Source organism: Erythranthe guttata, chromosome 10 (assembly GCF_056151865.1).
Source record: "Erythranthe guttata isolate IM_541 chromosome 10, IM_541, whole genome shotgun sequence".
Lineage (NCBI taxonomy): Eukaryota > Viridiplantae > Streptophyta > Magnoliopsida > Lamiales > Phrymaceae > Erythranthe > Erythranthe guttata.
Genome location: NC_142542.1, coordinates 628,835 through 642,800, shown reverse-complemented (window position 1 = coordinate 642,800; position 13,966 = coordinate 628,835). Strand labels below are relative to the sequence as shown.

The 13,966-nt window shown below is 36.1% G+C and overlaps 2 protein-coding genes across 2 annotated transcripts; one reads left to right on the top strand and one right to left on the bottom strand.

The window, feature by feature from the left end:
- Window positions 1-180: 180 nt before the first annotated feature.
- On the top strand, window positions 181-3,580 carry LOC105953113 (ERBB-3 BINDING PROTEIN 1). The gene is made up of 10 exons (XM_012976743.2): window positions 181-423; window positions 523-625; window positions 795-879; window positions 1,013-1,162; window positions 1,258-1,411; window positions 2,267-2,482; window positions 2,573-2,709; window positions 2,800-2,891; window positions 3,005-3,184; window positions 3,303-3,580. The coding sequence occupies exons 2-10, from the start codon at window positions 532-534 to the stop codon at window positions 3,365-3,367; spliced, it is 1,173 nt and encodes a 390-aa protein (XP_012832197.1). The 5' UTR covers window positions 181-423; window positions 523-531; the 3' UTR covers window positions 3,368-3,580.
- Window positions 3,581-3,931: 351 nt separating this feature from the next.
- Window positions 3,932-13,924, bottom strand: LOC105953114 (ARM repeat superfamily protein). The gene is made up of 24 exons (XM_012976744.2): window positions 13,320-13,924; window positions 13,105-13,214; window positions 12,176-12,248; window positions 11,850-11,911; window positions 10,995-11,136; window positions 10,361-10,567; window positions 10,195-10,261; window positions 9,405-9,804; window positions 9,079-9,226; window positions 8,820-8,980; window positions 8,370-8,469; window positions 7,965-8,039; window positions 7,759-7,893; window positions 7,360-7,449; window positions 6,807-6,983; window positions 6,608-6,712; window positions 6,375-6,533; window positions 5,982-6,026; window positions 5,636-5,854; window positions 5,070-5,176; window positions 4,921-4,977; window positions 4,675-4,735; window positions 4,342-4,601; window positions 3,932-4,242 (listed from the first exon to the last, which is right to left on the bottom strand). The coding sequence occupies exons 1-23, from the start codon at window positions 13,458-13,460 to the stop codon at window positions 4,440-4,442; spliced, it is 3,003 nt and encodes a 1,000-aa protein (XP_012832198.2). The 5' UTR covers window positions 13,461-13,924; the 3' UTR covers window positions 3,932-4,242; window positions 4,342-4,439.
- Window positions 13,925-13,966: the final 42 nt, after the last annotated feature.

Sequence of the window (13,966 nt, the reverse complement as noted above, 5' to 3'; positions counted from 1 at the left end):
TACATTGTAGAAGAGTTTCATGATTTTTTTTTAATTCAATGTAATGCATGAGCACTGCAATAATTATTTTATCAAGAATAAAAAATGTGAATATGAAATTAAATAATTTTCCTCTAAAAAGAATCAAGTACCTTCACCCCTTTTTTTATTTATTTTATTTTATTTTAGATGATTACAATTGTTGGAAAAAAATAAAAAGGAAAGTGCTATAACGGAATTAACATTTTCCAACAGGGGTCACCTCAATAACCCTACCCCAGACACTGGTAACGCGATAAGCACATTATATATAAAGCTGAAAGCACACTTCTCTCTGCCGACCTCAAACCCTAACCTCACTCTGTCATTTCCTGCTTTGCTCCCAACCATTTGCTAAACCCTAATTCCGTACGCCTCTTGAGTTTACGCTAATTTCTTCAACTGGTATTTCTCTTCGATCTCTCTTAACACAAGTTTTTTTTTTTGTGTTTGCGGTTTGATTTATTCTATTGTTTTTTTTTTTTTTTTTTTTTTTTATTCAAGGTTGAGACAATGGCGGACGAGATAAGGGAGGAGAACGAGGAGTTGGATCTCTCCTCTCCTGAAGTTGTCACCAAATACAAATCCGCTGCTGAAATTGTTAACAGTTAGTTTTTTTCCTTTTATTTTTTGTTTCTATCTCTCTCTACGCATTTTATTTACACCGGGATACCGCGGTTCCGATTTTTTGCATTAGAAGATTGATTTATGTGTATTTTGAGTGATGTGGGTTTAATTGCATATTTGATGTGAATGTATCTATTGAATAAATGCAGAAGCGCTTCAGTTAGTTTTGTCGCAATGCAAACCAAAGGTTAAGATTGTTGATCTATGTGAGGCAGGGGATGCTTTCATCAGAGAGTGAGTAAATCTCCCTTGCTTTGTACTCGTTGAATGCATTTTCATTTGATAACATCAGATTTTTTTAGTAATAATTTCATATGGTAGTGTTTGTTGCTATGTGTATTGGTCTAATAGATGTTTCTGGTTATAGGCAAACTGGGAACATGTACAAGAATGTGAAGAAGAAGATAGAAAAGGGTGTTGCATTTCCGACCTGCGTTTCTGTGAACAACACTGTCTGCCATTTCTCACCACTAGCGAGTGATGAGTCCGTGTTGGAAGATGGAGATATTGTGAAAATGTAAGTCGTTGCTCAAATAAATTTACGAGACACGTTATACCGTATGTTATTTATGTACCTTCATTAAATTGGAAATAAATGTTTTTTTTTGGCAGTGATATGGGCTGTCACATAGATGGGTTTATTGCTGTAGTTGCACATACCCATGTACTTCAGGAAGGACCAGTGACTGGCAGAGCAGCTGATGTTATTGCTGCAGCAAATACCGCTGCCGAGGTTGCCTTGAGGCTTGTGAGGCCAGGGAAAAAGGTATTACAACCACTCATTCAATGGCTCTTCTAATTTCCAGTCTTGCTTTTCATGTTGTACGTACTTTGGAAATGAAAATAAAGTCCATTTGTGTCAGTTTTGTGTTTGATCTATGGGGCATAGCCAACCTATATTTTTATTTAATCATTACGGTCTGACTTATAGGGTGTTTTGCTTGTTGATGTTTGACTATAATTGCTTATTGTAACCAACTTTTAGTTAAACCCTCTAATCCCATTGAGAGGGAAGCCATTGTTACTTAGAAAGTGTGTATTGCATTTATGTTGAGGGGTAAACATGATTCTCTACATGATGATGATAGTACAGAGTGATGGATCTTGAATCTAATGAAGCTCTTTGTAGTCATAGTTACACTGATAGAGGTATCATGGTTTCCTCTCATAACGTGTTTTGCATTCAAGTGTTTTCATATGCTTGTCATTAGCTGTTATGTTGGTTTTATATTATTTGTGTTTTTTTAAAGAAAATTGGCCTTATAAATGGCGTACGATGGAACCCTTGGCCTAATACTACCCTCCCCACCCCAAAACCAGCTGTATTTATTTTGAACGGTAAACATGGCTCTCTACATGATGATAATCAAGAAGGATGGATCTTGCATCTAATGAAGTTCTTTATAGTCATAGTTACACTGATAGAGATGCCATGTTTACTTTGTTTCTAGTGTTTTTTTAATTCAATTTCTAGTAGTCTTTCGACTAAACCGTTCGAATAAATCCTTACAGTAGAAGTGGCAATTCTAAGTTGTTATTCATGTAACGCGTAGTTGTGATATTACGTAATAAGTCAGTTTTGATATCCCTTGACAGCATTTTTTTTCTGTTGATGGTATAGAATAAGGATGTCACTGAGGCAATTCAGAAAGTTGCTGCTGCTTATGACTGCAAGATTGTCGAAGGAGTATTGAGTCATCAAATGAAACAATTTGTGATTGATGGAAACAAGGTTGTGCTAAGTGTCTCGGCCCCTGATACAAAAGTTGATGAAGCTGAGTTCGAGGAAAATGAGGTGTACTCCATTGACATTGTTACTAGTACTGGCGAAGGGAAGGTAAAAATTTTGCTTGATTTTATGGGTATCATTTATTTAGCTTTTTATTCAATGTTTATCGTCATCATGGAACTTATGTTGAACTGGCAGCCGAAATTGTTGGATGAGAAACAAACTACCATATATAAAAGAGCTGTTGACAAGAGTTATCACCTAAAGATGAAAGCATCTCGGTTCATATTTAGTGAGATAAGCCAGAAGTTTCCAATCATGCCGTTTTCTGCTAGGTCTCTTCTAATAGTTCATCTTTCACGTCTTAACTACTTACCTTTTTGTATTTTGAAGTGGAGATAATAAGTGGAATGAATGTATTACAGGGCTTTGGAGGAGAAGCGTGCTCGTTTAGGCCTTGTAGAATGTGTGAATCACGATCTTCTTCAGCCATATTCTGTACTTCATGAGAAGCCTGGTATGATGATGAAGTCTCTCTTAGTATTCTTTTCGTTTTAAAATTTTACTGGATTACGTGTAGTGTTATTGCTTTCTTCTGCTTCTGAAGTCTAACTGTGGCTTGTATTACAGGTGACCTGGTTGCACATATCAAGTTCACCGTTTTGCTGATGCCAAATGGCTCGGATAGAGTCACATCTCATGCTCTACAAGAATTGCAACCCACAAAAACGGTAGATGATGATGAGATCAAAGCCTGGTTAGCATTGGGAACCAAGACAAAAAAGAAGGGTGGAGGAAAGAAGAAGAAAGGTTAGTTTGAATCCAAATTGTTCACTCAAGAATTTCATTTAGATCATGATTTATATGCCTTTGAGAGGTTTCTACACCTTGCTCCTTAAATAATATGTTTCGAATTGTGTTTTTGCAGCAAAGAAAGAGGACAAAGCTGATGCTGCTGTGCCAGTGGATGATGCTTCAACAAATGGCGTATGAGAAAAAAACTTGTTTTTTTTTGTAAAATCCCGGAAAATTTTGGCCTCTTCCATCCCTGTACTTGGTTGTTTGAGACGTGAAATGTCGATCACAAGTTAAATCACTTCTAAATGTCTTGTACACTCTACTGGTATTTTGGGACTTTTTTTGTATCTGTTTCTGTTTTATGGATAGAAATAGATAATAATATATTCAGGGAATATGCCGCTATTATTCTGTTGGGTGGTGGGTGATTTTCTTTCACTCTAGTTTAGTTAGATATATGATTATCAATTATTGCAGTGATTACTCATAATATATACATTGCAGAAACACACCAGTTCAAATATATCTTTGCTTCTCGACTGTATCTTATCTTTGTGATGATCTGAAACTGAACTATCGTCAGCTTATATATATATAATATATATTGCCAACCAATTAGTGATTGCCTGAGAGAGAGATAATTATGTTAAATGCTGTTTATACATTTTTCTAATATTTTTTCTTTTACAAACGAAAATTGTCCGTCTAAAATTACTTATAAAACTAGGTAGGCCTGAAAGAGAGAATACAAAAAGAAAGTCAGATAAAAAATCTTTGCAGGTAGATGTTTCAAATGAAAATTGTACACCAATTAAGTTCCTTCACGTGCATTAATAGTCCTGCATATGCAGCAAACCTAACATGCCCCCCTCTCTCACCCTTATGCCCAAAAAACTATGCATGCAGGGGATTACTCTATTTACATTATGGTTGTGCTGGACATTGACAAAAATATCACCACATTTCCAATAAATGGAAAACGACACCAATCGAAATAAATGTGAACCAAACGAAACCAAAAAATTGTGTGAAGCGCCCATCTCACATAGTTAAAGAATCTTTAGTGTCACCTGTAAAACAAGATAAATCCAGATCAAAAATATTTGTAAACACACGGCACATGCAAAATTAGAAAAAACAAAAAAAAACAAAAAACACAATCAGCTTACCGTCGTCATTCACTTACGAAAGGTACACACATGAAAACCGCGGGACCCACAAAAATGGATTTTCACTCTTAGTTTGCAAAGCCATATATTATATAGTCCTAAGACATGTTAAGTGCTTGTTTCAGTTGTGCAAATGCAGCCGGATGCATTTTAGACATAGCAGTATTAAACAATTCTCCATGGAGAGAAGCACATGTTTGGAGATTATCTCTCAATGAATTCTCCAGCGAAATTTGGTTTATTGGGTCAGAGAACTTGATCTGAAAATGAGAGATATTAATTTCGTTAGTAAGAGATGATTGCACAGCTTCATAAGATAACCGAAAGAAATACCTGCTTCCTCCTGTACTCTTTGCCAGGCATATGCAGCTCACTGGGTTGCATATGGATGCTACTGTTATTAAGGCATAAGCAAATTTGATTGCCAAATCAGATACGTTCATTGTGTGTCAGAAAATCATGCAAGAATACAGAGTCTATATATATATATATATATATATATATATATATATATATATATATATATATATATATATATATATATATATATATATATATATATACATATAATATTCAAACCTTGATTCTTCTTCAGCTAAGTCCTCATTTCCACCCAATATTACACTCGTGCATACACTACAAAGTACAAGACAAACCAAAGCTATGTGAATAAAATACTCGTCTTAAGTAGAATAGCAAACAGATAAACCAAGAACAAATTTGTGAACCTTAGAATTTGATCGAGTTTATCAAGTACTTGAGGCAGTCTCATAGTTAGAATTATGGAAAGGGCTAAGCCAAATGTCTTTCTTTGTGTGGAAATCACATTGTCAACCTGCAACCCACAAGATCAAGATAAGGTAAATAATCAGGAACTGTGTGTAAGCATACATGGACCATGCATAATGAGCCAGAGTAAGAAGTTTGTGTCATCAGTTCAAATGGTACTGAGAAATTTCACCCAGGTTAACTTCTCCAATTTGCTACAATCTCGTTGTCACAAAGCCCCATGTGTCATCTTTGAAATCGTAATAGAGTGATTACAGAAACTTAACTAGAGTAGAGGGCAGTGCATCTACAAGCCAGTCACAGCTTATGATTTGACAAATCAAAGGCAATCAAGCAAATGCATGCTAGAAGATGATAAAAAATGTTCCGGAAAAGCATAAATCACCCTCCGGTCATACTTCCGAAAATAATATATTAAACTTAAGCTAGTAACCTCAGTAGTTCATATCATTTTTTCTCTTAGCATACGCAGAGCAAGAACAAATTATTATATCAATTGTCTTACCTTGTCGAGCCATACATCAACCAAGCAAAGAAGAATGTTTTCTTCATTTGAGAATCCAGCTTGTTGGAGATGTGTGAAGAATGATGGTTCTGATGTCAGTTGTGCAAGATAATTAGTATTCATGACCAAAATCCTTGCAAGTATGGCTGCCGAAGTTGTCTTTACAGCTGTCTTAGAGGGATCGTGATCATCTCCGCTCAGGCATATGACAATTAATTTCTAGCAAAATATGGCAACATATTCAAATGTCATAAAACAAACCCAAGAAATCAGTTACAAGAAAAATATACTACTATAGGAGTTACTATGGATACAGAAAAAAGGTTAAGTGATAAAATCAAGTTACCTGTATGACGGTGCTGATTAACTGGGGTACTTCAGTAGGGAAACACTGTATTGGAGAAGTAGAAAATGATAATTATTTCACACCCAATAAAAGAGCAATATAAATAAAACTTATACTAGAGAAAAAAAAATTATTCCATTGTACTCAGCAACTTCTGCATCGATTATATTTGTCTGATTTTTTTATACACTTCTAAGAGAGTGTAATTTCTAAAAGGAAAACCTCACATCAGAGCCTGGCAAGATCTATTCCCTTCTCTTCCAAAAAAAAAAATAACAAGAACATCCGCTTAAAAATACAGAGATAACAAGTATCCATTTAAAAATTTATGTAACGATTTTTTCCATTATATGCTATTGCTGTTCATTAAAGCTTTAATTTGCAGTGAACTACCTGAACTAAGACATCCACAAGTGGAAGAATTGAAAGCAACCCTCTGTCGTTGACATTACCAATGACCAAATCAAGAACTTTTGCAAGTGTTGATGCATGCATATTCAGGAACTCTAATCCTCCAAGAACAATGTAGCCTTCAATGATGCTGGCAGCCACCTACGTATGAAGTTAGACTTCAAGACACTATTGTTGCAAAGTAGGAATATACCATCCAAAAACATTCCGCATACCTTTAAGTGATCAAAACTTTTTTCCAAAATTGCAACCAGACATGGGAAATAACCCAACAGCTGAGGCGACATTGAGGTGGCATGAGAAAGAGTAGCTTCCCACAACTGCAAATAATGATACAGAAGAAATACTGATTTTCTGGTGCTAAAAAGATTGCCATGGAAATTGAATTTTGAATGCTTAAACTAAACTACTGACCTGCATACTATCTTCCAAAAGTTCATCAGGGCTATTTACATTAATCACACTTTGTAAGATGGGCAGCAGCATGTTGTAACAAATGGGTGACTGGTAACCTAGTGCAGCTACAAAGTTCTTAAGGGCTGCGAGAAGCTGAATCTGCAGAAGGCTTTCACCAGAAGATTCTTCCCATGCCTACGATGATATATTTAGTCAATATGAACAAACGTAATATGCCGCAGACTAGGAAAAGAGAGATGCTACTTCACCACAATGTCCACTTTCCTTCTATTGTCTGGAATAACACTTTGTGTGAAACATTTAATTGACTGTCAACTAGAAAATCTTCTAATTATCATGGTAAGCCTTAACACATGCAAAAGAATTCCAAACCAGTTAAAGGGGATATTTCATGCACTGTAATTCCATACGGTACAACTTTCTTCTAAATCTGGTCCATGAGAAAATATATCATAGTTTGTCTCTTTAAGTAGTCAAAACAACGCATTCCTCTTACTGTATCAGAAGAGCATGCCATTAGAAAAAAACTATGCAGGCGTAAACACAGTACCTTCTGGAAAAACTGCACCAGCTTATTTGCATAAGGAATAACTCCAGTGCTGCGTGCAATGAGAACAGAAATCGTATTCAATACTTGAACCTGTATATAGGATTTACATGAGATGTTAATGAATAACTTTTCAAGTTAAGGTTCAATGAACTGATGAAATAAAATAGAAATTGATGTTTGGACTGTAATCAGAGAATGATGACAGAAAATGCATAATTTCTGACAGCCTCAAAAGCGAATTTCCTACATTGGAATTTTTCTTGCTACATTCTTGTACAGCAGTTTAGAGGTATGTGCTTTCAAGGTACTTATCAGAATTTATATAAGCTCATTCGGATACAGATACTACTTTATAGCTACAATAGAAAATGTGATGAAAAACCAGAGACTGTAACATACTTTTGAATCGAACTCTTGGACTTCTTCCACCAGTTTAAAACAGGAGTTCCAACATATGGGAAGAAGATCAGAGAAGTCTTGCTCGGAGAAATTTGCATCTTCAATATGGTAATATAGAGATCGTGCTGCCGCCAGCTGAAATGACGAATAATCAATAATTATGCAACAAAAAATTCAAAAACAATTTAAATATAAATGCATCATACCCTAACGCACAAGTCTTCCTCCTGAAGCAATTTTATTAAAGCACAATATACCGGTCGTCTGGTATCATCTTTAATCTGTACAAAAAGCGAAAATCAGGGACATATTGCCAAGAACTAGGAATGCACAGAGGAATGAATACTTAATCAGACCATCCAACAACTCAGCTATATTCCAAAATCAAAAGCATACTCTATCAGCCTAGATAGCAAAATTGTGAAGAGAAATATTAAACTAAAAATCAGGCCTACAAATATTTATCTTCTGTTACCAGGCTTGTTCAAATGAACGCTTCTAGCTGTGATTACTTTCACAAGCAGAAGAAACCAACAATACACAAAGATGAACTACAAGAGATCCCAATGGTAAGTTAATGAACTATACAAACAGCTCGGAGAGTAAATTACCTCTGAAACCCATTGCCCCAATATCAATGCAACTTTTCTATGTATGATCCGCATGTTAGGATGATCATTTGTGAGTTCAATCGATAACGCTCCATTGAACCTATATAAGAGTCACATAATTCTCATTATAAACTCATCCCCCAAAAAAAGAGGGAATTGGAAAAGAAGGTTTTGAATACATGGACTACAGAATTCTAATCCATCAATATCAAAACTATTGGGACATTTACACTAAAAGAAAAAAAAAATCAAGAAAAAATAACAGAAGTATGCTGTAGGCCAGTGTATCAGCAAGGCTAGGCATATCTAAAACCAACAGGCCAATGCATCAACCAGGCTAGGAATGTCAATAACAAAAGTGGAAAAGGACTCAAAATTCTTCCAAACAACATGGCGTAATTTGGACACCTGAAACTAATTTGTTCCAAGTTGGCTAGGAAAATGTCTTACCAGTCCTTAAAACTCAGATAATTTGAGAGTTCATAATAGACACAAGCAGCAGCACCATATGCAGCGTCTTTGAGAAGCAACTGTGGACTAATTTCACTAACAGAAGAAGGACAGCCATTCATTGCCTCTTGAAGAATTGAAACCACAACTGGACCTAGAAGCTATGTTAATGATAACAATCAGGACAAGCTACATCTGCAATATACAAAAAGCAATACAGAAAAGTGGAAATTTACACATAAGCATCAAAGCGACCTACTTGGCTGTGATTTTCAAACAAGACAATGTATAGTGCTTCAGCGCATGGCCTTAATTTTTCCGACCACAACACAGCATCCTGCTCATGATGAAAAGACTCAGGATTCTGGTACCATTCTTCGACATCACTTGTTGTCAAAACAAAATACCTGATTAAGAAGGATAGCAATGAGAGATATACAGAGAAAAAAGACAAGGGTTGAGAGTTGTAACGAATCAAAAGTTTCATTTATCAGATACAGCAGGTAGAAGACTCGAACGTTGACAAACATCAATACATTTTATGACTGAGAAAAGTACACACAGTTTACATGACTTCAGCCTTACCTCCTTATCAATATATTACACAACAGCACCACACGCTCGCTAGGCAGCAGAGCAGCCAAGACGCCAGCAACAGCACTACATACATTTTTCTTCATCACCTGAAAGGTAACTCGGTTGTCATCCGTAACACGGCCAGTCAAGGATGGCCGGTATTCTTTACATTCTAGGACAGCCTTCATCAGTGACATACACTGGATCAAGAAGTCTTCAAATGACAAAACATCTGGCTCGGGATTTGTGATTTTATTTAAGCAAAAGTCAACAACAGGCCAAAGAACACTTTGGTCACCAAATGAATAAGGATGCCTGTGCTGAATTACTATTAGTATTTTCACTGATTTAGTGCATGCCTTCTTCAGGAAATCCCAAAATTTAGGATGTTTCTCTTGAAAACATGAATCTGCATTAATTGTCAATCAGAATATGTTTATTAGTCCACATATGTACACACCCAGAAACCTGTACAGAGAAAATCAAAACTCTTGAAAACATGAATCTGCATTAATTGTCAATCAGAATATGTTTATTAGTCCACATATGTACACACCCAGAAACCTGTACAGAGAAAATCAAAACTCCCTCCCTCCCTCCCTCCCTCCCTCCCTCCCTCCCTCCCTCCCTCCCTCTCTCTCTCTCTCTCTCAACTAAGCCAACTTCGAAATCAGATGCTACACGAAAAATCACAATTTCAATGATATGCAAACAGTAAGGAAGGTGAACTGCTCATAGAAAATATTGTTTTGGAATAATAAAATTCAAAACTCATAAGAAATAAGAAGAGACGACTTACAGTGAGGCAGAAACGACTGGACAGCATTCAACATAACAGGACAGACCTTCTTGACAGGTTGCACCTCCTAAAAACCAAAATAACTTCAGTAATGCCATGACTTCATAACAATTGTCAGATACAAATTCTGCAACATATGTTTAGAACCAAAAATAATAATAATTACCTGCATAGACTTTGCATCACTTGGGAAACCAGAAACTATCAGTTCACGTATAATCTTTGAACACAGAAACCATCTTTCACAGGTTAAGTAAACATCATCATAATGCAACTCAGAAGAATTTTGTGCAAGCGCCGAAAAGGCATGCAATATATTTTGCACATCAGTCTGCCAAAGGTGCCAGCTGTATTCAAAGAATTGAGATGCAATCTGCCAAATGAGCAAGCATGAACAAATCCAGTTAAGAAGAAAATTAATTCTTCAATATAGATAGAAATCAGCAGCACAAATGAAAGCAGCAACTTGTTATGGACTCCAAAAAAGACAGATCCTAGCATCAATCGTAACCAAGAGTGATAACCAAACACTAGACCCTACAGCTGAAAAATGCACAAAACAAATGCATAAACAACCCACATAAAAACAAATAAATAAACAAACCACACAGAGTTTGAAAAGTAAATGTAACTCTACAAAAAGCCTTAATAATCACAGGTCTTTCTTTTTCTGCACAATCTTTTTGCATTTAGTAAAGGAAACCTCAATTTCCTAATTCTGTATTTAAAGTCTAGCTGATAATATGAGAAGGAATATGCACAAAAACTTGCAAATAAGTTAAGAAAATGATAATGTGCACCTCAGAATAAGTCCTCTGGTCAGAAGTAAGACGTTTGGTTGACAACTCTTTTAATGTCCGGAAAAGAATCAAGAATATCCTATGGGAAGTTAATACATCAGCTGATTGAAGCTGTTGTGCTAACACGGAAATCAAATCTGACCTGTATCCAGAAAATGATTCAGTATGCCTAATACATAATGGCGATAAATAAAAGAAAGAAGAGAAGACAAATAACTTCATGCATGCTGAGCTACTATAACTGTTAAATAAGACTCTTTGCGCCATGTTGAAAGACTCAAATCATAAAACACACGTGAGAGAAAATTAATTGCCTCAACAGGAAAAAAATATCTTCGTTTATAACTTCCATGAGGTTGGTGCTGATTCCAACTATATAACACCATATTCCTCGTGGATAGCTTAGTGAAATATTTTAAGGGCATAGTAAACTGATCAACTGGTCCTGAATTGCAACTTACCAGACCCTCAAGAAGAACCTAGCACTCCTGTTCAAGTAAGTTCACTTCTCTAAACTAGTGAGACTTCTATCAGAATCCAAAGATGACAACTAAATATTAACAGTGGGAATACAAAGACATCACATGCCATAAGAAAATCATCACTCGGTCAATAGATAAAAGTAATAAATAAACTGACCCCCACCTTAGAAGAAGGCATATCAACATTAGAATCAATATAGGCATCATATTAGAGTTGACGAATACGACTTGATATTGTTTAAATATGGTAAGTCTAGTTCTACTATAAAATCAGAATGTAAGGTGTGTATTGAGAATTTGTAAACGTAGAAAGATAATTTTAAACTATAACTCTTTCCAATAAATTATGCTTAGATAAAGTAGAGAAGCATACCATTCTCTTGGGTAGTCAATACGAGCAATTTTCGAGATCACAACAGCCAATGTAAGAGAAATCTGCACCGTAACCACATGTGTAGAGCATATGGCACAAAATAAAACTTAGATGGATATTGTTAGCCAATAGATTCCAAAATATGCTTATGCAGATGACATCAACTAAAAAATCCACAAAAATAGACGTGTCGTTGTCCTTAGCAATGGACTAAAAAGAGTAACTAGACTCAGATAGGATGACTTAGTTATTAGTTACATGGAACTCTGTCCAAGCAGACTAACTTTCAAGTGATCTACATGCATATATAAGTATTACGTCATTACCTGATAATTTTCCTCTCTTAAGTGTGACAATAACTTTTGCCGTAAGTGCACTTTTTCTTCACTGCTAATTCCACTGCAAAGGCATAACATAATCAGATCTAGCACTACATCTAAATATCTGGTCATGCCAATTAAAGATGAAAGGATTACATAAAGAAGCGTTAAGAAGGGATAAATAGTGGTCAGCATTTTATCACAATCTTTCAGTCAACACTTAAGTAAGGACGGATAAAATTCTGGCATGCAGTTATAAGTGCTTAGACACTCTTTCATGATCAAAGCTAGTAATATACTAATATTTCTCCAGGTCCTATCAGTTGGTGGTATTTTTCTCATTAAGATGTCCTTGACACTAAGTCTCCTCGCTTGTGGTATTTTTCTCATTAAGATGTCCTTGACACTAAGTCTCCTCGCTTGTATTCCAGGCTCCAGCATTCAACTGGATAACGGTGTAGTCTACAGATAGCCACCTAGTCAGTAGAAAGGCCATCCAAAGCAGAACGAGGAGAAGGATTTAAGCAGTGTACCATACAAGTAATCTTTTGGTTTATACTGTTGCAAATTAATGTACCATATTTTAACTTCAAGCAAACATGATAAATGTAGTTGATCAACTACTATAAATTTCAATATCTGCACGAGATTCTTTAATTTTGGATATAATCAATGGTGACGACCTCATGCTCGTACTATGCAGACACCAAAAACCCAAACGATTGAAACACTACTGTTTTAGGAACGCAACAACAAAATGTTATTCTGTAAACCCATCAATCCCTTCACATTCTAAACAAAAAACCATCAAGAACAATCGCATAATGCTTCTCATTAGTGTGCGACGAAAATAGTGAAACAAAGCACGAAGAGATTCTATCCTACGGTACAAGAATAAAAACCAAAAAGCTCAAAAGAATGAGGAAGTCACCAACCTTGAATCACGCCTATTCCTCCAATACCTACTGATGCTGTTCTTAAAATAAACCGACGCCATTAATCTCACATCGGTCTGCAACGCTAGATCTTTGGCTGTTATCACTTCCTGATACGTACAAGTAAACCCTTGTTAAACAAGTCCAAATTGTTTCACGCTCAAATAACACAATAAAATTAACATGGACATAAACGCAAACACTTAATTAATTACCATAAGGGAAGAGCAAAAACCAGGCCTGCTCTCGTATTCCGCAAGAGCGTCTTCCGCTGGCTTCCGCACATTCAAATCGCTGCTCAACGAATTAGCGAGCAGTGTGTATATCGCCGGCAAGTCTGAAACTGAGAGCGCCATTTATTTTATTGAAGAATCTAAAAAAATTAATATATATATGTGGCAAACCGTATCTCGGAACACAGCTCCGTCGATCAAACAAATGAAGAGTGCCTCGGATCGTTTGTGTTGACTTAAAAAATTGTAATATCTGTCGCCGTATTTGAAGGTGAAGGACAATTAAGCGTTAGCGGCATTCAATTTTGGGGCGGCCGCGGGTTTGATGAGTTCGTGGCGGAGCCGCGGCGGTTATACGGTTGCGGGTGAGGGTTTGGCGGTGGTGGAGTGGGGAAAGGGTAAAATGCAGTTCCGGCTGAGTTTCTGAGTTGGGAGAAGTTGTGCGGTAATCATTGTCAGTGGCTTCTCCTGCTGAGAATTTATACCTATGTCACATTTGAGAGTATACAATTCATTTTTGTTGCTATTTTTTTTCATCCGATTTCAGAACATAGAGGAAAAAAAATGATAAAATGTGACTGTTAAATCTTCCGATTAATTGGAGGCTATTATATTGGATTAATTGGAGG